Source organism: Centropristis striata, chromosome 21 (assembly GCF_030273125.1).
Source record: "Centropristis striata isolate RG_2023a ecotype Rhode Island chromosome 21, C.striata_1.0, whole genome shotgun sequence".
NCBI lineage: Eukaryota > Metazoa > Chordata > Actinopteri > Perciformes > Serranidae > Centropristis > Centropristis striata.
The window spans coordinates 2,074,703-2,096,948 of record NC_081537.1 but is presented as its reverse complement, the minus strand read 5'-3'; the positions used below and the strand labels follow the sequence as shown (position 1 = coordinate 2,096,948).

The 22,246-nt window shown below is 36.9% G+C and overlaps 2 protein-coding genes across 2 annotated transcripts in view; both read left to right on the top strand.

The window, feature by feature from the left end:
• ccdc57 (coiled-coil domain containing 57) overlaps positions 1–965 on the top strand; it is a 54,250-nt gene extending 53,285 nt beyond the window's left edge. Inside the window, exon 20 of the mRNA XM_059325118.1 lies at positions 949–965. Coding sequence (XP_059181101.1) covers positions 949–965 — 17 coding nt within the window. The remainder of the gene's footprint in view (positions 1–948) is intronic.
• The window catches only part of fasn (fatty acid synthase), a 79,091-nt gene that overhangs the window by 1,622 nt on the left and 55,223 nt on the right, over positions 1–22,246 (top strand). The window contains 7 exon segments of the mRNA XM_059325234.1: positions 9,392–9,527; positions 10,191–10,343; positions 11,279–11,452; positions 12,307–12,507; positions 14,907–15,029; positions 17,957–18,072; positions 18,201–18,335. Of these exon segments, the coding sequence (XP_059181217.1) occupies positions 9,401–9,527; positions 10,191–10,343; positions 11,279–11,452; positions 12,307–12,507; positions 14,907–15,029; positions 17,957–18,072; positions 18,201–18,335 (1,029 nt within the window). The 5' untranslated portion in view covers positions 9,392–9,400.

Here is a 22,246-nt window from a genome sequence, read left to right as displayed (position 1 = left end):
TAATTTAGAGTGAATAGTCCCGTTATTTTTAGGGTCATTGTGACATCACGGTATTTCTCCATTAACTTAACATGAGAATTTTATATTTTTACAGCAAAACTGTGTGTTTCCTACAGTTTATGACAGTAAAAGTTTTGTGCTATTCTTTGATTTACGGCCATTAAAAGTGTCTACTACGGTGATGCACAATTTTTAATTTTCACGCCCTATTTCTGATGTAATTTGACAGTGTTTTACTGTAATTTCTACAAACATGTTTTTTACAGTGTGCGATACATATCCCGATATTTTTATTGCAAAGTGAAAGCAAATGTTCAGTTAAAGTCAAAGCCAAATATGACATGTGACAAGTAGTTTTATTGGAACCGTTTATTGTATAACAAGACGAGTAGCTTCCTTTAAAATCAAAGCTCCATAAAGTGCACAATAAAATAAAATAAAAATATCTTAAATTAAAGCAGACGCTTGCCTGGAGCAAGGATCAGAGAGCAAATCTGAACTTTATCGATATATGCAATATGGTCTAATTCCAGATCACATTCAAAAATATGTCAATATGTATTTTATATTGATATATCGCCCAGCCCTAATGATAATAATGATTAGTCATAATTACTAATAAGGTACAGATGATGACTAAGCAGGTCACTGAGGCCACCAGTCAGTCTGGAAGCTGGAGAATGGTTAATAATACTAATAATACGCACTGTTTCCTTCCTCTGATTTTAAAAAGTGTGTTTATTTATTTGTTTACTGACTACTTAATGAGAACAAACCATAAAAAAGGCCATTGCACCGACATTAGAAAGTATCTGCTCATAATTGTTGTGAGACCAAAAAATGAATGATGAGAAAAAGAGAAGAATATTAGTGTTTGCTCACTTTTACACGTGGTTGAGGAATTTTGAGGAATTTGCTGTGTGAGTGTGTGTTGCTGGGTGTGTGCAGTGGAAGTGGGCTGGTAATGAAAAGAAACTGACCGTCCTCCATCTTTCTTTCTATCTACACTGTCAACTTGGCTTGAATGTAACACTAACACATCTAAAAGTATTGCTCACCAACTAAACAATAAAACATATGATGTATAGGGTGATATCGGCTAATTTGGGCCACTTTTTGGTAAATCGCTTGGGACAAAAAAACACAATACCATATATGCCTTTTCCATGTGTTTTTATGAATAATAATGACTGTTTCTGATCATTCTGTGTTGAAATTATGTAATAAAATATAATTATTAAGGCCCTACAGTTCTTAAAACAACTTTTTTTGCATGAGCAGTTTCAGGTAAAATGGGCCAGTCAAACAGTCATTTATCATCAATTTTAATTTCATGCGCATGTTTGTTTTTTAATAGATTTGTCATCGTTATCGTAGTTTAGTTAGATTTGGTATGCCAGGCTACTTACCATGTAACTTTCTGTTCCAGTCTAGATTTAAAGTATTGTCCCACCCACCATAGCAACCATAAACCAATCAAATCACATGTTATTTGTTACATCAACAGTTTGAAATCATTTGCAGCCATTGTCTCTAAATTCCAGAGGGGCTGAGACCCCCAAACCTTAAATGGCCCATTTTACCTGATATCACCCTACAGATATATAAACATGTCGTATTCTGATTCAATCAAAATGACTCATATCACTCACTAAAATGGCGGTTTGACAACAATAATAACGGAAATATAATCTCACCTTTTCAGTAAGTTTGTTGGCATGTAGACAGTGAATTTATGGTCCTCCGTATCTGCGACACAAACACTTGGGATGATCTGATAATAAAACACACATTTTAAGTGATGCATATCCGCTAATTAACCGTATTGAGCCCATCCGATCCAATGTCATTACTCAGGATTTGTATTTTTTCTTTTGTGATTTAGCGTCCCAACAGTTGCAGTGTAATTCACTGATACACTGCTGACCTAAACATAAACACATGTGCATTTGTTCTGATTATAATACTTAATATTAAGAACTAGATTACTAGATATCTTTGCTCACACAGCCAAACATCAAGCAAGTGCAGCAACGCAAGACGTAGCAAACCAGCTAATATTAGTGACGAACTTTAGTCCAACAGCAAGAAAACCAGCTCGGTGTCTGTCTGCAGACAATATATTTTTTAACAAAGCTCTATAAAAGCAGCAGAAACAACACCAACCAGTTCTGGTGATCAAAGAACAGGAAACTGAGGCTAAATTAGTCTATTTTTGCCGCAATATTCGAATGGTAGTGTCAAAATTTGGCCTAAACAAAATAAAAACAAAGATATGTCGTGCCATAGACTAGAGGCCAAAAGTTTGGAAGCAACTTAAATGTTGTCTTCTTATAAAAACCAGTGTGTATTGTGTGTATTTCTGGATGTGTTTACTACATGATCAGACTTTACCTTTATTGAATTGAACCATTTTCCTCCATTGACCTTTAGGTAAACATTGATGTTAGCAGACCATTGGTGAATAAATGTTACCAACAGAAAAGAAGGGCTTAGTTTTAGGGTGGAGGAGACTGGGAAGAGTCACAACTTCAGTTCAAAAGTAAAAAAAAAACAAATCACAGTTTACATTATTCACTTTATCTCTTTGTCTTTTGAGAGTTTGGATCCAAAAATCCCAATAAATCTCAACTGTGTTCATATCTCTGACAAAAGAAACAAGAGTTCAGATTTATACATTAAGGAAAGAAGGAAACACAAAGTCTAAGCAATAAAAACCCAAAGAGCTGATAATTAGAGTCAACATGTGTTCTAATAAGTGGCTCTTTATATAATAATCATGTTTATAGCAATGAAACTATGATCTTTTTTGTACAGATTTGATCTTACTTCCAAACGTTTGTCCTGTAGTGAACATACCAGTCCTGGTAGGTGATGTTGGTGGTATGGGCAAACTTTGGGCCCTTTAATGAGAATTGTTCAAGTGCTGCAGCCTCCCTGAGTCTTCTTATTATCTTAGTATGACCATAGTGGACTCGTCTTCCAATGGCTCTAGTGTAGTCACATGTCGATCCACAAGATCTCAAACCAGTAGAGCACCTTAGTGACGTGGTTCAACAGGAGATTTGTCATGGATGTGCAGCCAACACATGCGGAAGTGCCTTTAACCTGCATCCTTTCAGATTTTTGTATTTGTCACCAACAATAACACATCGTCTCCATTGTGTTTCCACCTTCGTTCCCTTTCTATCAGGATCTGAGACATGTTGGTTCTTGTTGTTGGGTGCTGCTCCATGAGCTCAGAAGTCGAATATCCAGAATCTTATAGCTGATAGGATACAATGGAGACACGCTGTAAAAAAGGTGTTAGTCTAAAAACCAGATCAAACAGTAAATCTGAGGGACATGATCTTGCTGCATGGACAGATAATTTACCTTGACAAGATTTATTACATTAAGATTATTAAATCTAGAAATAAGCATGTTGAACACTTAAAATAAGAAATTAACTCTTAAAGCAAGATAAATGATCTAACACTTCTAAATCCAAAGTTTTTTTTTTATCTTGGTAAGAACCAAATAATCATCAGGTCACTCTGCTCGGGCCAGTTCATCACTGCTGGCAGCTTTAATTTATCTGGTTTGTACATTTTTTGTCTTTTTTGGTCATTTTGTGAACAAAAGAAGATGTAAAAAGACACAAAATGACCAAAAAAAGAGAGAAAATGACCAAAAAAAGACGTAAAATGACCAAAAAAGACATAAATAGACAAAAAATCACAAGAAAAAGAGAGACAAAAAGTTGTTTTTATCATAGTAAGAACCAAATAATCATCAGGTCACTCTGCTCGGGCCAGTTCATCACTGCCGGCAGCTTTAATTTATCTCTTTTGTACATTTTTTGTTTTTTTGGGTCATTTTGTGAACAAAAGAATACACAAAATGACCAAAAAAAGACACAAAAAAGACCAAAAAAAGACGTAAAATGACCAAAATAGACATAAAAAGACACAAAAAACACCCAAAAAAGAGACACAAAAGACGTAAAAATCACAAAAAAAAAAGACACAAAGTTTTTTTATCTTGGTAAGAACCAAATAATCATCAGGTCACTCTGCTCGGGCCAGTTCATCACTGCTGGCAGCTTTACTTTATCTGGTTTTAAGAGTTAATTTCTTATTTTAAGTGTTCAACATGCTTATTTCTAGATTTAATAATCTTAATTTAATAAATCTTGTCAAGGTAAATTATCTGTCCATGCAGCAAGATCATTTCCCTCAGATTTACTGTTTTTATCTTGTTTTTAACACCTTTATCACAGTGTTCTCCTCCTTGTTGGATATAATTAGTAATGACATTGAGCCCAGCGTGAGGCTGAAACCACTGAGGCAGATCTTGGTTCTAGAGTGTTGATCGGCCCGGCTGGACGCTGGTGGCTAGTCTTATTATGCCTTCAGGCCTGCAGGGTGTTAGAGGGATCTGGGTCAGGTGAGGCTGCGTGTTGTCTTGTTGTCTAATCAAGGCCGAAGTATTCTGGAGTCAAAATCCCTTCAGCTACAGGAGAGCTCCAACCTCACAGGCCTCATGTCTCCTGTATCTGGTAGAGCTGTTAGTGCCATGCAGTCAGTGTTACAGGTTACACACTAATATACAACTTTATGTGTGTGTGCACTGTAATAAATGTCTGTCGATTTTAGGGTGAAAAACTGTTAAACCATGACAGTAAAAGACGTAAAATGATAAATGGGTTAATTCAGTTTCAGTAACAATGAAACACTGTAAATGTATATATCAGCCAAAACAGGATTTTTTCCAGTTTTATTTCTTTTAAAAATACATTACTCCACTGTAAAATACTCTGGCATCGTGTTTGTAGCAAAAACATACAGTAACACTTTACAATAACCAACTAAATTATGTTTATAGACCAATTATTAACCATTTACAAAGTTCTATACAAATTGAATCTTTAAATGTTTTCAACCAATTTCTTAAAGGTATACGAATCATTTCAAAATCATTAACATACTTAATATGGTGTTAAAAATGTTAAAATGAGTGCAACTAAAACTATTAATAAACTATTAACTATAATTTAATTGTTTGTTAATGGTAAAGTAACTATAAACTTACATTAATATACCATCCATTTGTCATTTATGAATTATGAAGTTAGTTAAACATTAAAATATTATGTATTTACCATTCTAAATAGTCTATATACGGTTTATAAATGATGATTAAACATTAATAAACTATCTGTTTACCATTTTTGCATTTATTTTTTGTAAAAATACTTTTACACCACACTACTTCTGGTCTATCCTACACAGTAAAATACTCATTGTGTAATGAATAATACCTGACATAGCTCTACTAAGAGCTACCATAATAAAAACTAGGTTACATTAGCTATGTGTTAGCAAGCTAATGTTAGCTATGTGTTAGCAAGCTAATGTTAGCTATGTGTGAGCAACCTAAGGCACGTTAAACATAATATTACAGAACTTTCTGATTTATCCACATTCCACCACAACATAAGTTACACCTTGTCTAAATGCTTTAGTTTAACTTAAATAAGTGCATTCAGTCTGGATGAATGACTTTGTCACTAGTGCTAACATAACGTTATTAGTTAGTTATTAGTCATACTGAGTGTCAATATCCTCCAGTTCTCTATTGTCCCAGCTGATGCCTCAGGCCGTATATAGTTATGAGTTATTTACCTGTTGTAGTTATGAGTTATTTACCTGTTTGTGCATTAACAGAGAGCAGCCTTCAGGCCTTTTCTCTTGTTTACTAGCAGAGTGAAATGACGAGGAGGCTCCTTCTTTAAACACAAAGTCAACAGAACGATGAGTGTTTCCCCTCTGGTGGGCTGAACCCGCTCTGTCTCTATATGTTTAGCCAACAGCTGACAGAGTGCATTCTGGGTTATTTTGGCGGGGTCCAGTCTCTCAGGCTTATTGCTCTTGACATGTTGTTGTCGTTGTCTGATGGTCAGATAGGATCATCTGACTGACACACTGCTGGATGAATGAACCACAACACTAAACCCTGAATACATAAAATAAGGCAAGAAACATGATGCATGCAAACCAGGGCATTAATAAATTACAGATTGACTCACATTTTTATTAAAATATTCATTAATTTAGCCCTTTGTCATCATTTTAATTCATAAATCATCTGTTTTTTGTAAAAACAGCATTCAAAGCTGTCCTCTAATTATCATTTGACGTGGTTTAATGTAGTTTTTAGTCTGCTACAAATATTTTGGTAGTGTTTTAACTCTTGGTTGTATATTATTATTATTATTATTATTATTATTATTAGTTTTCCCCTCTGGTGGGCGTGGTCCTCAGACACATGGCGCTCTGTTCAATGTTGAAAGTCATTTTAACCCTTTGTGTTCCTTGTAGGTGATGTGACTTTAAATCAGTATCATGATTAATTGAGCATTTATCTCGTTAGAGACGTCAGTAAATAACAAAGAGAGAAAATAGAGAGAAGTCTTTAGGAATTTTGCAGGGGTTTTTTTGGTCATTTTGTGGTCAATTTGTATTTTTTTGGTCATTTTATGTATTTTTTTCTGGTCAATTTGTGTCTTTTTTGGCCATTTTGCATCTTTTTTGATCAATTTGTGGCTATTTTGGCCATTTTGCGCCTTTCTTTGGTCATAATGTGTCTCTTTTGGGTCAATTTGTGTTTTTTTTGGCCATTTTGCGTTTTTTTTTGTCATTTTGTGGTCTATTTGTGTCTATTTTGGCCATTTTGCGTCTTTTTTGGTCATTTTGTGTCTTTTATTTGGGTCATTTTGTGTCTTTATCAGGAGCAGGTGGAAGTTGGTGGTAGTAAGCTACAGGCAGACAGGAAAACTTTGTAGCAGATTGGAGGTTAGAACGCCAGAAACGAAGAGTTACTTGGAGATTAGAGGCGATGCGGCAGCCAACACGCGCCGCATCCACCCTCTTCAAAACAACAACTAACAAATAATAGATAAATAAATCAACTTGCATTTCTTGCAAACAGTTTTTCCGCAGTGTTTTGTTTGATTTCTCTTGTGTCCAAGCCGCTCTAGTTGCTCCGTTGTCTCGCTGTCTGAGTTCTCATCCATGTTGCTTCCATGTCGCGGATTTAAAATAATCTAAATAACCGACATTAAAGGCAAGATTACGTCGGTAAGAGCTTCTGAATGACGGTTTTTGATGCATTTTTGCTGATTTGCCTCGCCCTAGTTCCTCCCCTGTGTTACTTAGTAACTTCTATTGTTTGAAGACATGACGGATATTAATTTCCCTGTTTAAATGGACAGTTTGTACTCAGTCCTATTTAATCCCATGTGTGTCCTGGACCACGTGGGCTCAGTCAGAACATTAAACCCAGTTTATTACTGTCAGTCTGTCCATTATGTTACAGTAAAGGATCTGTTCTACATTATGGTGATGATGCCATAACTCGGCGTGTCTCTGGGTACCAAGCTACCAGCCCTCTGCTAACCAAAGGCCTGGCCTAGAAACAAGGAACAAAGACAAAGATGCATGGATACACACACACACACACACACACACACACACACACACACAGTACAGTGTGTAAATGCTCACTCATGTACACAGAGTCGTCTACATTGTGTGTCAGTGTTCTGTCATGCGTGTTCAGAGAGACTCTTCATTCCCAAACCTGCCAGTCATCGCCAACACTATTACATATGCTACAGTAATTAAACATTTTTGCGCAGATGTTTCTTCGCAGAAAATTGAAATTGAATTTTGCAAACTGAATTTGAATTGTGAGAACTGAATGTTTCAGTTCCAAACTAATAAATTCAATTTCAAATTACAATTCAGATTCAGTTTTTCAATGCAATGATTCAAATTGAACAATACAAATTCAAATGATGTGATTCAAATTCAGTTTTTTAATTCTATTGTTCAAGTTAAGCAATTAAAATATAAATAATTCAAATTCAGTTTCTGGTGGCACATATTTCAGCCCATAGGCAGCAATCATGAAAATTCTAATGAGATACATTTGGGTTTATATTTCTGCTGGAGCATGGGATTGTTTGGCTTTGTGGTTTATTATTATTATTATTATTATTATTGTTTCAGTGGTGAACACTGAGTGTATTGCAAATGTTGCTGAAAAAGTGGTGCTGCAAAGCTTAAACAAAGGCAAAGTTTGTTTGTTGTCTCTGCTGATGCCTTTAGGTCCGGATGTGTTGTTTACCTGTTTACACAGCAGCCTTCAGGCCTGTTTCTGTTGTTTACTAGTAGAGTGAAGTATATTAAAGTGTGCTCTGTCTATATATGTTTAGCAAACAGTTGACAGAGTGCTTTATGGTTTATTTGCACTTGACACTGGCTATATCCCAAAGTCAAGTCCGTCCTTGGTAGGATCCTTCCTTGGTGGTATCCTTCCTTGGTGGGATCCTTCCTTGGTGGTATCCTTCATTGGTGGGATCCTTCCTTGGTGGGATCCTTTCTTGGTAGGATCCTTCCTTGGTGGGATCCTTCCTTGGTGGGAATGATATTATATAATTATTATTATATTAGTGGAAATAGAAGAAGATGCTTTAAAGTTGAATCTCCACTATTTAGCAAAAAAAAGCCACAAAGTGGATTAAACCTGAATATTTCATTGATTCTGGCTGAATTTCTCTGCTACTTAGTTTCATTAAAGCAGCAGAGCAGAACTCACCATGACAATGTGTTCTGTTTCTCTTTTTTAAATTTTACAGTACAGTACAATAACAGTTATTTATAAATAACAATAACGGATAATAGCAGACTGTCAGTCTGTTAACACAATAAATCAATGTATAACTTTCTGAATGGCATAGCCTTGTATACTTTACACATAGTACATCATCATCTGCATATATATGAATTAACAATTAATAACTTTAGCGACTGAGACGCATCAATTAACTGAACTGGCAATGTATCAAGATGACTTTTATCATCTTTAGATAAATATTCTGGTTTTTGTTTATGCATATGTATTTGCTTGACTTTGAACACAAGTTTTGTAAGTGATGTGATAACAAATATTTTGTGTAAACTGAAAATATTTATATATTTAAATTCATATTACCTGTTTCTTCGCTCGCCATTTTTAAATCTCCCGGTAGACCGGTGTGTGCAATGCATTATGGGTAGTCAGATACACACATGCATCCTTGGAATTTGGGCAAAAGAAGTACTCTGTCCTTTGGAGAATCCTGGACTTTGGGACAGTCCTTCAGCTGTCGATGACGTAGAATCCTTCAGATTCAGCCGTTTGAGGATCCTTCCTTGACTTTGGGATCCAGCTTTTGTGTCATCCTTGATGAGTTCCATCTGACTAGATAAGCTAATAATGTGTTGACATTTTTACACTGTGAAAAATGTTGATAAGATAAAATGTGTTATTGTTGAAAGCTGTCTCTGTCTGTGTGTCTCTGCAGTGATTCAGTATGGATGAGATAGTCGTAGCAGGGATATCGGGCCGGTTGCCGGAGTCCAACAACCTGGAGGAGTTCTGGGAAAACCTCATCAATGGAGTGGACATGGTGACGGAGGACGACCGGCGGTGGACGCCAGGTGAGATCAATAAAGCTCCATTTGATTTATTGTTCAGCTACAGAAATGCGTTTCCACACACAACCCAACAAGAATGTTTTATCCACTCATATTTGCTCTCTATCTATGCTTATCAAGAATTATTGTTTCATAAATAAACTACAGGCCAAAAGATTGGAAGCAACTTAAATGTTGTGTTCTCAATGTCTTCTTATAAAAAACAGTGTGTATTGTGTGTATTTCTGGATGTGTTTACTACATGATCAGACTTTGCCTTTATTGAATTTAACCATTTTCCTCCATTGACCTTTACATTGATGTTATCAGACCATTGGTGAATAAATGTTACCAAAAGAAAAGAAGGGCTTAGTTTTAGGGTGGAGGAGATTTAGAAGAGTCACAACTTCAGTTCAACAGTAAAAAACAAAAACAAATCCCAGTTTGCATTATTCACTTTATCTCTTTGTCTTTTGAGAGTTTGGATCCAAAAAGCCCAATAAATCTCAACTGTGTTCATATCTCTGACAAAAGAAACAAGAGTTCAGATTTATACATTAAGGAAAGAAGGAAACACAAAGTCTAAGCAATAAAAACCCAAAGGGAACACATATTCAACATTAATTAGTTGCTTATTAACATGCAAATAAGTAACATATTATTGAGCATTTTTCTCTACTTTTTCAGGTCTGTACGGTCTTCCAAACAGGAACGGGAAGCTGAAGGACATCAGCCACTTCGATGCAGCCTTCTTCGGAGTCCACCCGAAACAGGCCAACACCATGGACCCCCAGCTCCGCCTCATGCTGGAGATCGCCTACGAGGCGATTGTAGATGGAGGTGAGCACACGGAAAGCTTGATAGAGGACATTAACCCTTTGATGCACAACATGGTTTAAAGTGACCCGACAGAGTTTTTATGTTCTATATCTTTACAATAAATTTTTGGTTTTCCTCAATTAGTTTGTTTTTGATCATCATACATCCTAATTTTATGTTTTCCTTTATTCATTTTTTAATAAAATCCCTTTTTGTGTCACTACTCTTCTAATGCACAACATGGGTCAAAATGACCCATATCCATTTTTAGCTAAGTAGCTTGTTAAGCTAACTACTTTGCTAACTTCTTGGCTAAGAAGCTTGCTAAGCTAACTACTTAGCTAACTTCTTGGCTAAGAAGCTTGCTAAGCTAACTACTTAGCTAACTTCTTGGCTAAGTAGCTTGCTAAGCTAACTTCTTAGCTAACTTCTTGGCTAAGTATTTAGCTAAGTAGCTTGCTAAGCTAACTACTTAGTACATAGTTAGCTTAGCAAGCTACTTAGCCAAGTAGTTAGGTATGTAATCATTCAAAAACTGTTTTTCTTCATAAAGTATGAGAGGCAAAATGGAAATAATGATCTGTTGTTATCAAAAACAAGATATTTAAAGAATACTTGGATTATTCAATCATAAAATAAGTTGATATCGAAACACACAGCAGCATTAAATAACATGGGGAATGAATGTGGGTTATTTTTGACCCATGTTGGCCATTAGAAGGGGGGTCAATATGTTGTGCATCAAAGGGTTAATATGAGTGAAAGTGGAATTAGTAGAAATGGAAGGTAAGCAATCTAGTAAATGTTGGACTGAAGTGTGACTGACTTGTCTTCTGTATTTCTCTTCAACTTTTTTAAAGTCTGATTTAGTTTAAGTGTGAGCTCCTTTTCTGAGTGAGTCCAGCTGATGAGAAACGGAGTGAATGGTTTAGAAACAATGAAATGTTCTGGTGCAGGACTGAACCCGGCCGCGATGCGCGGCAGCAAGACGGGCGTCTACATCGGGGTGAGCGGCTCGGAGGCCGGCGAGGCGCTCAGCAGGGACCCGGAGGAGCTGCTGGGCTACAGCATGACGGGCTGCCAGCGCGCCATGATGGCCAACAGACTCTCCTACTTCTTCGACTTCAACGGTAAGAACACACAGCCACTTCTATCACCGGATCAGAGATCTATCATAGATCTGGATGAGGCTGGGTTCTCTTGTGTTGTCCTGTAACACACATTTGCTCTTATCAAAATTAATTTAAAGGTTTGTTTACCTTAGGCAGAGACCTGCACTGTTGAGTGATAAGTAGTGCTAGGGCTGCACAATTAATCGAGTTTCAATCCTGATCATGATTTTGGCCTACATTTTTACCTGATCTTCGGCGATATTTCCATTTTAAAATGCGTCTCTCCTGCATATCTAATCAACACTTTCTACACCAGTAGTCCACCAACCACCAGGGGGCGGGGCCGTTTTTCTCCCCTGAAAAAAGCCTGGTTGCTGATTGGATAGAACGCTTCTTAACGCTCGTTAAGAAGAGTAAGAACGAGTCGAAGCAGCACAGTCCTCCTGCAGGAGTCTCTCCCAGCTGCAGAGCCAGAGGGGATGTTTACCCCTTAGCGTCCAGTCTGCAAATTGCTAACAGGCTAACAGTTAGCTCTGTAGCAGTACAGTGTGTATGTGCTGCTGCTGCAGGAGGTGTTCACTTAGCGACCTCTTGTTTGTTTACAACAAGCACTGGACACTAAAAACTGTTGCTATTGTTTGTTTAAAAATAGTGCAATAAAAATACAGATGTTTTCCCTAACATGATGAATAATCGTGATTACAATATTGATCAAAATAATCGTGATTATCATTTTGGCCATAATCTTACAGCCCTAACTAGTAGTAAATATTACTTCGTCAACTTGAAACATTTTGAATCCCTTCATAAATTCTTGAATGTCCTTTTCTGCACATATGGTTAGTAACTGTAACTCCTCTTGTCTCCTGCAGGCCCGAGCACCGCCATCGACACAGCCTGCTCCTCCAGCCTGCTGGCTTTAGAAAACGCCTTCCACGCCATCCGCCAGGGCCACTGTGATGCTGCTTTGGTGGGCGGGGTCAACCTGCTGCTCAAGCCAAACACCTCCGTGCAGTTCATGAAACTGGGCATGCTCAGTCCTGATGGGACCTGCAAGTCCTTTGATGCATCAGGTAAAACTAATTTGTGGAGTGCCGCTGTGGATTTATTGTTTAAAATGCATAAAATCCATATACAACAAAGTGTTCTGGTCAAATCTGGCAGCGGACCTTTGCCTCATCTTTCTCTCCCTTGTTTAATGGGAACTCTACACTATCTAATCATCCACTTGCACAATTTAGTGTGACATATATTCATTTTACGAACTGCACGTCCGTTTACTTCCTGTCACGTATGCAGTAATTAGTGTTGGGAAGTTCAAGATACACCTAGATACTTTTAACTTCTCACCACCTCCATGTCCACCCCACAGGTATTCACTGTCTGAAGGGAACCTTGAACCTGTGGAAATCTATGATCGTTTCCTTAGTCTTTGAGGTGTTCAGTAGGAGATAGTTCTTCTGAAGGCTTTTATCAGATCCCTATATTCAGATTCCTGTCCATTCCTGATACATGTGACAATAGCAGTGTCGTCGGAGTACTTCTGGATGTGGCAGGACTCAGAGTTGTATTTGAAGTCCGCTGTGTACAGTGTGAACAGGAGTGGAGCCAGAACAGTGCCTTGTGGAGCCCCTGCGCTGCTCATTAATGTCCCAGAAACACAGTTCCCCAACCTGACATACTGTGTTCTTCCTGTCAGGTAATCTGTGATCCAGGAGATGAAGGAAAGATCCACTCCCATCTCTGGCAGCTTGTTTTTGAGTTTGTTTGGTTGGATGGTGTTGAATGCACTTGAAAAATCAAAGAATGTGATTCTCACATAATCGCTAGTTTCCTCCATATGAGCAAGGGCACGGTGAAGCATGTAGAGACACGTTCACATTCCAGTCTGTACATTCAAATCAGTCCTTTAGAGCCTCAGTAGCCTCTGGTGTCCATTTCCTGACTGTGAGTTTAGTTGGAGGCTTCCTCCACACAAAGGGTTTGTAACAAGTCTCCAGAAGAACTAAGTTGTGGTCCGATCGTCCTATTGGGGGCAAGGCAGTAGCTCTGTAAGCTTGTTTGACATTAGCATACAGCAGATCAAGGGTTTTCTTTTCTCTGGTGGGACAATTAACGAACTGTAAATCCAGTCAGGCGGGAAGTGAGAGAGAAACATGATTAAAGTCTCCTGGTAATATCAAGAATGCTTCAGGGTGTTAAGTCTGTATCTTATCAACAAGGTCATGTAGCACTTCACATGGAACTTCACCAGTTGCCTTGGGTGGAATGTACACAAGTATTGTTATGATATGACTGAACTGTCTTGGTACATAATATCTCCAATATTTAATGTCTGGACAGCACATCTTCTCCTTGACAGTAACATGTGCAGGACTGCACCATCTCTGGTTCACAAATAAAGCCAAGCCCCCACCTTTCTTCTTGCCACTAGCTTTAGCATCTCTGTCTGATCTTATGAGAGTGAAGCCAGGTAGATCCACATTGGAGTCTGAGATGTTTCCACATTTCAGTAAAACACAAGAGACTACACTCACTTTCTGAGTCTTCACCAGTATCTCCAGTTCATCAGTCTTGTTGGGCAGAGAGTTGACATTCCCCATGATGACTGACAGCAGAAAAGGCTTATATCTTAATTTCCGACTCACTTTTGCACCAGCACGACAAACACAATAGGAATAGGGGGATGGTGTCCTCCAGACTTGCTCCATTGCAATGAAAAAAAGCTCTTCTCTCCACAGAAGTACCCATCAAAAATACGACAAAAAAACATGATAGAAATACATAAAAATTCAGTAAAATTCAGCAAAATCAAAGAGCTACCAGACTATGCTGCTCCTCAATGAAGCACATGCCAGAATATGAAGTCACCTCAGTTTCTTTAAGAAAGGCCACTGCAAAAAAGCAAACTCTTTTTTTATTTTATTTTTTTAAATGTTTTATATATATATATATATATATGTGTGGTTCCCCATAAGCCTCACTTCCACTATACAACTTTCCCTGAGTGCGGTCCCTAAAACAGATAGATATTGTGCAAGTAGTCCCTAGATGTTTTTATTATTAATCTCCTTTAACTGATTTCTTTAATGTACTTTATTACCTGTATCCTTTGTATCTACTGCTGATTTTAACGTGTCTGATTTTTCTCTTAGTCTTTCATTTATTTTGTTTCTGGTTTCTGTAGCACTTTGAGATTACTTTATGAAAAGTGCTTTACAAATGAAATTATTATCATTATTATTATTAAGTAGAGAATAAAGGCATAAATGTCTTCAGGTAGGATTTTGTTTTCAAAGTTTTTACTCAGATTCCATTTTATTATAATTATAATTAAGTTAGTATGTGTGTATATCATTATTTGCTTAGAATCTTAAACTCAACTAAATTGTGCAGTCTGTATTTATTACACTGATCGATATGTCTGTGTTTACCGATATTAAATTACTGTCTCTATTATTTTGCTGACCAGGTAATGGATACTGTCGTTCTGAGGCAGCGGTGGCTGTGCTGCTGACGAAGCGATCGGCGGCTAAGAGAGTCTACGCCACAGTGGTCAACGCTGGAAACAACACAGACGGATACAAAGAGCAGGGTGAGGAGAGTTTACTGAACCTCTGGAGATAATCAGATCAGATGAAATAATGATCGAAAGAGAAACTCTGGTTGAATCCTTGAATTGAAATCAATATTCCATGTGATGTATTATCTTCTATAGTTAAATCAGAAAGGATCTGTGTTTACACTAAGTAAAAACATTTAAAATTCACCTTGGGGACAGATCCTTTAAAAAAGGAGAAACTGATGCCAAGGAAAATGGGATGCTTTGTAAAAAATGTCAATAAAATAGAATGTGATCATGTGCTATTTCCTTTTAACCCTGTGGAGTGTCCAAAAGCTCCAAATAATCCAGACGATATCCAATAGACGAATAATCCAATGGAGCCCTACTGTAGATTTACCTCTAAAGTTCTGGCTGTAAACTCCATGAGGCCAGTTTCAGTTTGATGATGATATACCAAGTAAAACTGGAGACAAGCTAAAATAGATTTAATATCAAATGATAGAACTGGATGGAACCCTCTTATATGTTAGATTTGACACCTTTGGTCACATTTGACACATTTACAATTCTTTATTGAGCACGATAGTGTTTAGAAAGTAAAAAAAAGATTCAAAATCACATTTTATGTTGGACTAAAGGACTAAAAAAGACACAAAATGACTGAAAAAAAGACACAAAATTACCACACAAAAAGCACAGAAGACACAACATAACAAAAAAAAGACACAACAAAAGACAAAATGACGAAAAAGACACAAAATGACCAAAATTGTTACGCTAAACACACAAGACACAATCACAAGATCACATTTATGTTGGTTTTTCTTTGTTTCTTTTTGGTTCTAAATGTTGATCCAGTAAGTCAGAATAAAAAATCAATTATTATTATCAGGTCATATAGGTGAAAAAATATACCAACATGGTATTTAAACATGTTTTAAGTGGTGAATACAGGCAAGATGGAAAGATTCAGACATGGAGGAAATAGAACAAAACTACAGAGAGTTAAAATATATTCAATTGAAAACTCTAGAAAAACAATGTATTTAATGTTTTACCTTATCAGCTTATTGGCTGTTTGTAAGTATGAGCTTATTTTAAATCTGAAGCCAACAACATATTATAAAAGAACTTGGCACAAGTTGTTGAATACTCGAAACCTGTTTGGAGCATTCTAGAGGAAAACACCATGTGACAGGATTATGATTGGATAATAAAAGGCGTTTCCTCAACAGTCACTTGTTCACAATAACAAAGACTTGGTGAGTTTCTCGATACGCAACTGCAAGGAATTTTTTTGCAAGTTATTTCAAAATCTACAGTCTATTACATAGATCTCAGAGAATCTGGGGGGAAATAAACCTTTGATCCTTCAGGCAGTACTATATTACACTGCAAAAACCAACTGACAAAAAATAAGAAATAAATAACTAGAATTAAGCAAATAATGCTCGAAACAAGTAAAATTATCTGCCAGTGCAGTAAGTACATTTTTCTTTGTAAGAATTCTTTAAATAAGTAAAAAATATCTAGAAACTGGAAAAACCAATGATGTCTTGAAATAAATCCAAATATACTTATTTTGAGCAATTGTGGCCTGAAAAGCCTGACTGTAACATTAAAATAAACCAGAAATACTTGAAACGAGCACGTTTTGATGGTAGAAAATGATTTGAAATAAAATTTAAACTCCATGCAACTAAAACTCTCAACTGGAGCCAATATTTTAGGTAAAAACTCAGCATATTCAACAGTTGAATAGCTTAAAAAAGCATGAAAAAGCTCACAATGTCAATCCTAAAAACAAGTCTTTACACAATAAGATAATTAAATAGGCACATAATAATAATACTAATAATTATATAAGCACATAAAGCTATGGTCAGTAGGTAAATTATACTCAAAACAAGATAATTAAGATACTATTGCTAGATATAAGAAGGAAATACTTGGTAAGATTAATGTTTTTTGCAGCGTATTTATCTAATTTTTTTTAAACATTTTATTTAAACTGGTAAGGCACAGAGGTTTCCCTCATTAACAGTGACGGCGAGTCCATTTACAAACAGTACAGAGATACAAATTCAAAATACAGACAAGATAAATAAGTAAAAATGCTATTAAAATGCTCAAAACGGTTGCAGACAGTTGCAGAAAAGTTTGCAATCAAGCTACGAAATTGTACATCATGATCAGGTCTTTCTTGAGTTTCATGTCAGAAACGACAATCTAAACATTTGATTTGGACAGAAACGTAGTTGGAAGGTCTGTTGTGATTGTGTGATACGGTTTGATCTCATGATGGTATGATCTCATGATGGTATGATCTTATGATGGTATGATCTGATGATGGTATGATCTTATGATGGTATGATCTGATGATGGTATGATCTTATGATGGTATGATCTGATGATGGTATGATCTTATGATGGTATGATCTGATGATGGTATGATCTTATGATGGTATGATCTGATGATGGTATGATCTTATGATGGTATGATCTTACGATGGTATGATCTGATGATGGTATGATCTTATGATGGTATGATCTGATGATGGTATGATCTTATGATGGTATGATCTTATGATGGTATGATCTTACGATGGTATGATCTGATGATGGTATGATCTTATGATGGTATGATCTTATGATGGTATGAACTTATGATGGTATGAACTTATGATGGTATGATCTGATGATGGTATGATCTTATGATGGTATGATCTTATGATTGTATGATCTTATGATGGTATGATCTTATGATGGTATGATCTTATGATGGTATGATCTGATGATGGTATGATCTGATGATGGTATGATCGGATGATGGTATGATCTGATGATGGTATGATCTTATGATGGTATGATCTTATGATTGTATGATCTTATGATGGTTTGATCTTATGATGGTATGATTTCATACTGTTGGTGACGCTCTCCTCTCGATCCTTCAGGTGTGACGTTTCCTTCAGGTGAGATGCAGCAGAGACTTGTTAGTTCTCTTTACCAGGAAGCAAATATTACACCTGAGCAGGTAGAATACATTGAAGCCCACGGCACGGGAACAAAGGTCAGTGCACACAGAAATATAGATTATTAATCACACTTTTAGCTGGTTTTCATCGCTGCTCTTTGCATTACAACACAGATAATTGCTATATATTCTAATGAAGGCTCTCACCTGTCCTATCTCTGCAGGTCGGTGACCCACAGGAAGTGAACGGCATTGTTGGAGTGTTCTGTCAATCAAAGCGAAAGCCTCTTCTCATTGGCTCCACCAAGTCCAACATGGGCCATCCTGAACCCGCCTCTGGCCTGGCTGCCCTGGTTAAGGTGAGTGTGGTCCCTGACCCTCTGGTGTGTTAATGCAGTGGTTCCCAAATGGAGTTAGCTTTAGGCACAAAGAGTTAGATGGAGGTGCTGTGGCTTGGCTGATGGGCATCACTTGCACCTGCTGAAACCACCAAAAATGACCCAAAATGACCAATATTATGGAGCATTCGGGGAAAAAACCCAACACGTAATTATACATAAACGTATGGTTTTCGGCTGCAAAAAAAGGCTGCAGAGTCACTGAATTTTGGCTACAAAACCACTGATCTAGGTTAAGGTCAGAACATTTCCTAGTGAGGCTTTATAGAAGACAGTTTAAACAGTTAATAAAAGCTGCAAGTGAAGTAGTTACGAGGTCAACGTGACTACTTCACTACTGGAAGTAATACTGAAAGAATATGAATACAGGTGTGCCTTGAGATTTTGGCTTGCACTTTGGTGTGCCTTGGGCTCAAACAGTTTGAAAACCACTGTGTTAATGGATGCCATTTAAGCACAGACAAACCAGCAGTAATATTATGGTAAATGGATGGTAAATGGACCTGCACTTATATATAGCTTTTGTTGTGGCTTTGCAACCACTCAAAGCGCTTTACACGGTGCCACCTGCCACCATTAGGAATTAATTCTCACACCGATGAACGCAGCATTGGGAGCAATTTGGGGTTCAGTATCTTGCTCAAGGATACTTCGACATGTAGGCTGCGACGGTCAGGGATTGAACCACCAACCCTTCGGTTGGGGGACAACCCACTCTACCAACTGAGCCACAGCTCAGCAGCAAATAACAACCATTTATTGTTCTACTGGCAACCAATAGAGACAGAGTGTCATAATCTGAAGACCAAGAGAGAACTATCAGTGCCACAATATACAACCAAGAGCTGAAACACTAACAAAAGTATTCAGGTGGCTAAAAATATTACATTTAAGCCCGCCATGTTAATTTTAGCACTCTGTGTACCAGGTAGGATGAGGTAGCTGTTAGCAGGCTAATGTTAGCTATGTGTTAGCAACCTAATGTTAGCTGTGGTGATGGGACAACGAAGCTTCATGAAGCATTTCCTTTATTTTTTGACCCCACTAGATGGAGGTCTTGGCTTTAACAAAAGGCTTCATCAATGGTGATTGAGTGTGTTTTCAGTTCCGGGGTCCATGTAGTAATGTCCTTTATACAAATATGTCGATTTTTAATCAATGTGGGAAGGTTGGGAGAGCTCAGTCAGAAATATAACCCATTAAAAAAGGTGTTCCGCAAGGGGCAATCCTGGGTCCCCTCTTATTCACTATTTATGTAAATTATATTATCCAATCTCTTGGGCTCTGTAAATAAAGCAAATGCTTCACGAGGCTTCGTTGTCCCAAGACTAGATAGCTGTGTGTTAGCAAGCTAATGTTAGCTATGTGTTAGCAAGCTAATGTTAGCTATGTGTTAGCAACCTAAGACACATTTAACATAATATTACAGAGCTTTCTGATTTATCCACATTCCACCACAACACAAGTTACAACATGTCAAAATGCTTTAGTTTAACTTAAATAAGTGCATTCCGTCTGGATGAATGACTTTGTGACTAATGCTAACATAACGTTATTAGCTAGTTATTAGTCATACTGAGTGTCAATATCCTCCAGTTCTCTCATTGTCACAGCTGATGCCTCAGGCCGTATATAGTTATGAGTTATTTACCTGTTGTAGTTGTGAGTTATTTACCTGTTTGTGCATTAACAGAGAGCAGCCTTCAGGCCTTTTCTCTTGTTTACTAGCAGAGTGAAATGACGAGGAGGCTCCTTCTTTAAACACAAAGTCAACAGAACGATGAGTGTTTCCCCTCTGGTGGGCTGAACCGCCTCTGTCTCTATATGTTTAACAGCTGACAGACATTAACACACTCTGGTGCTGTGGACGGAGATAAATGAACCCACACAGAGAAACCTTCAGGACTGTTTCTGATGTTGACAAGGAGGAAACTACTTTTATATTACAAAGTCAATAGAGAATGATGGATTATGATGGATATAAAATCTACAGCCAAGATTCATATTTAACCTTCTGTGGTACACATTATGATGCCAGTTAGGAAAATAATGTTTGGAGTGGTTTTTGTCTTAAAATAGACTAAATAAACATAATCTGAAGTAATTTTATAATTTTTTGGGGGAGTTTTTGGGGGTTTGTTGTCCGTAGGCAACATGGTACCATAACGGTCCACAAGTGAAAAAGAAAGTTTTTTTAAATTAATTCTAACATTATTTATTTAATAAACATGTGTAAAAGAGTCAGTAGCTTCAACAGGGAACAATACATAACATTTTAAATTAAAAAACATTATAAAAGGAACTTTTTTAACCAGTTTCTTGTCTGAATGTCGGAAACATTGTACCATTGAACCAACGACCCATTGAAATTAATACATATATATATATGAGTGATTTTTTTGTGGCACAAAAAGATTGAGTCATATAGATGGACACAAAAACAAAGAGAGACAATGGAGAGAGGTCTTCAGGATTTTTTTTTTTTTGTCATTTTGTCTTTTTTTGATCATTTTATGTCTTTTTTATTGGTCATTTTGTGCCTTTTTGTGGTCAATTTGTCTCCTTTTTTTGTCAATTTGTGTCTTTTTTTTGTCATTTTATGTCTTTTTTTGGTCATTAGTAGTAATATATATATATAAATATTTGATTAATTTTTTTGTGGCCCAAAATGTCAAAGCTGTTTCCTTTGGAAAAGTCTGCAAAATAGTGTTTCAATATGGCCTCCTGGAGGTCATGTGACAAATTAAAGCATTGCTATTGGTTCCCTATACTCTTCCCTCTTTTTTAAAGTGTCGCATCACTCAAAAAGATGCACTGTAGAAATTTGACAGGCCAGAAATGGGTAGAACGCCGCACCATAGAGGGTTAAGTTCATCACATAACTTTGAACCACCTGTCAATGATGTCATTCAATCCCGCTACGCCCACATAAGAAATATTTTTAAAAACCAATAAATCACGTCAGTGAGCTGTTGTCATGCCTCGGCTCCAGCTGCTGCAGAATGCTGCTGCTCAGGTTTTAACAAAGACAAATTGCACGTCCCATATCGCCCATTTTTTGCTTCCTTATATTGGTAATATGTTAAATTCAGGATTGATTTTTAATATCTTTTATAAGGCCCCAACATGGTCTGGCTTCCAGTTATATTACTGAGCTTTTTACTTTTGCCTTTGTTCCACATTTTGACCTGAGACACATTTTAAAACATGACCAAATCACCAATAGGCCTTATGTACAAATCATGAAGAGTGACTTTTAACTCCCATTTCTGCATTTCCTTATAATGTCTCAAATATAAAACCAGCCATTTCTAAAAGGTGTTTGATAAAGTGAAGCCAAAACATCTTGATGCCCTCTGCTGGTTGGTTCTGAGCAGTACAGCTCATAAACTCTGTCCCCTCTTAAAAATCAACATATTTGTATAAAGGACATTACTATATGACATGGGTCTCAAACTTGCGACCCGCGGGCCAATTGTGGCCCTCGTGACGATATTTTGTGGCCCCCACCTTGATATGAAAGTTTAATGAGTTTTATATGAATGGCACTTTACCGTGTTGTGTGTGGAAGGTCCCTTTAATTACTGTTTTTGTAATTTTGTGTCTTTTTTTTTTGGTCATTTTGTTTCTTCTTTAAGTAATATAGTTTTTTTCTGTCATTTTGTGTCCTTTTTGGGTAATTTTGTGTCTTCTTTTTTAATAATTTTGTCTTTTTTGGTCATTTTGTGTCTTTTTGTGACACGTTCTGTCTTTTCTTAAAGTAATTTAGTGTTTTTTTCAGTCATTTTGTGTCTTTTTTTGTAATTTTGTGTCTTCTTTTAAGTAATTTAGGTTTTTTTTCTGTCATTTTGTGTCTTTTTTTAGTAATTCTG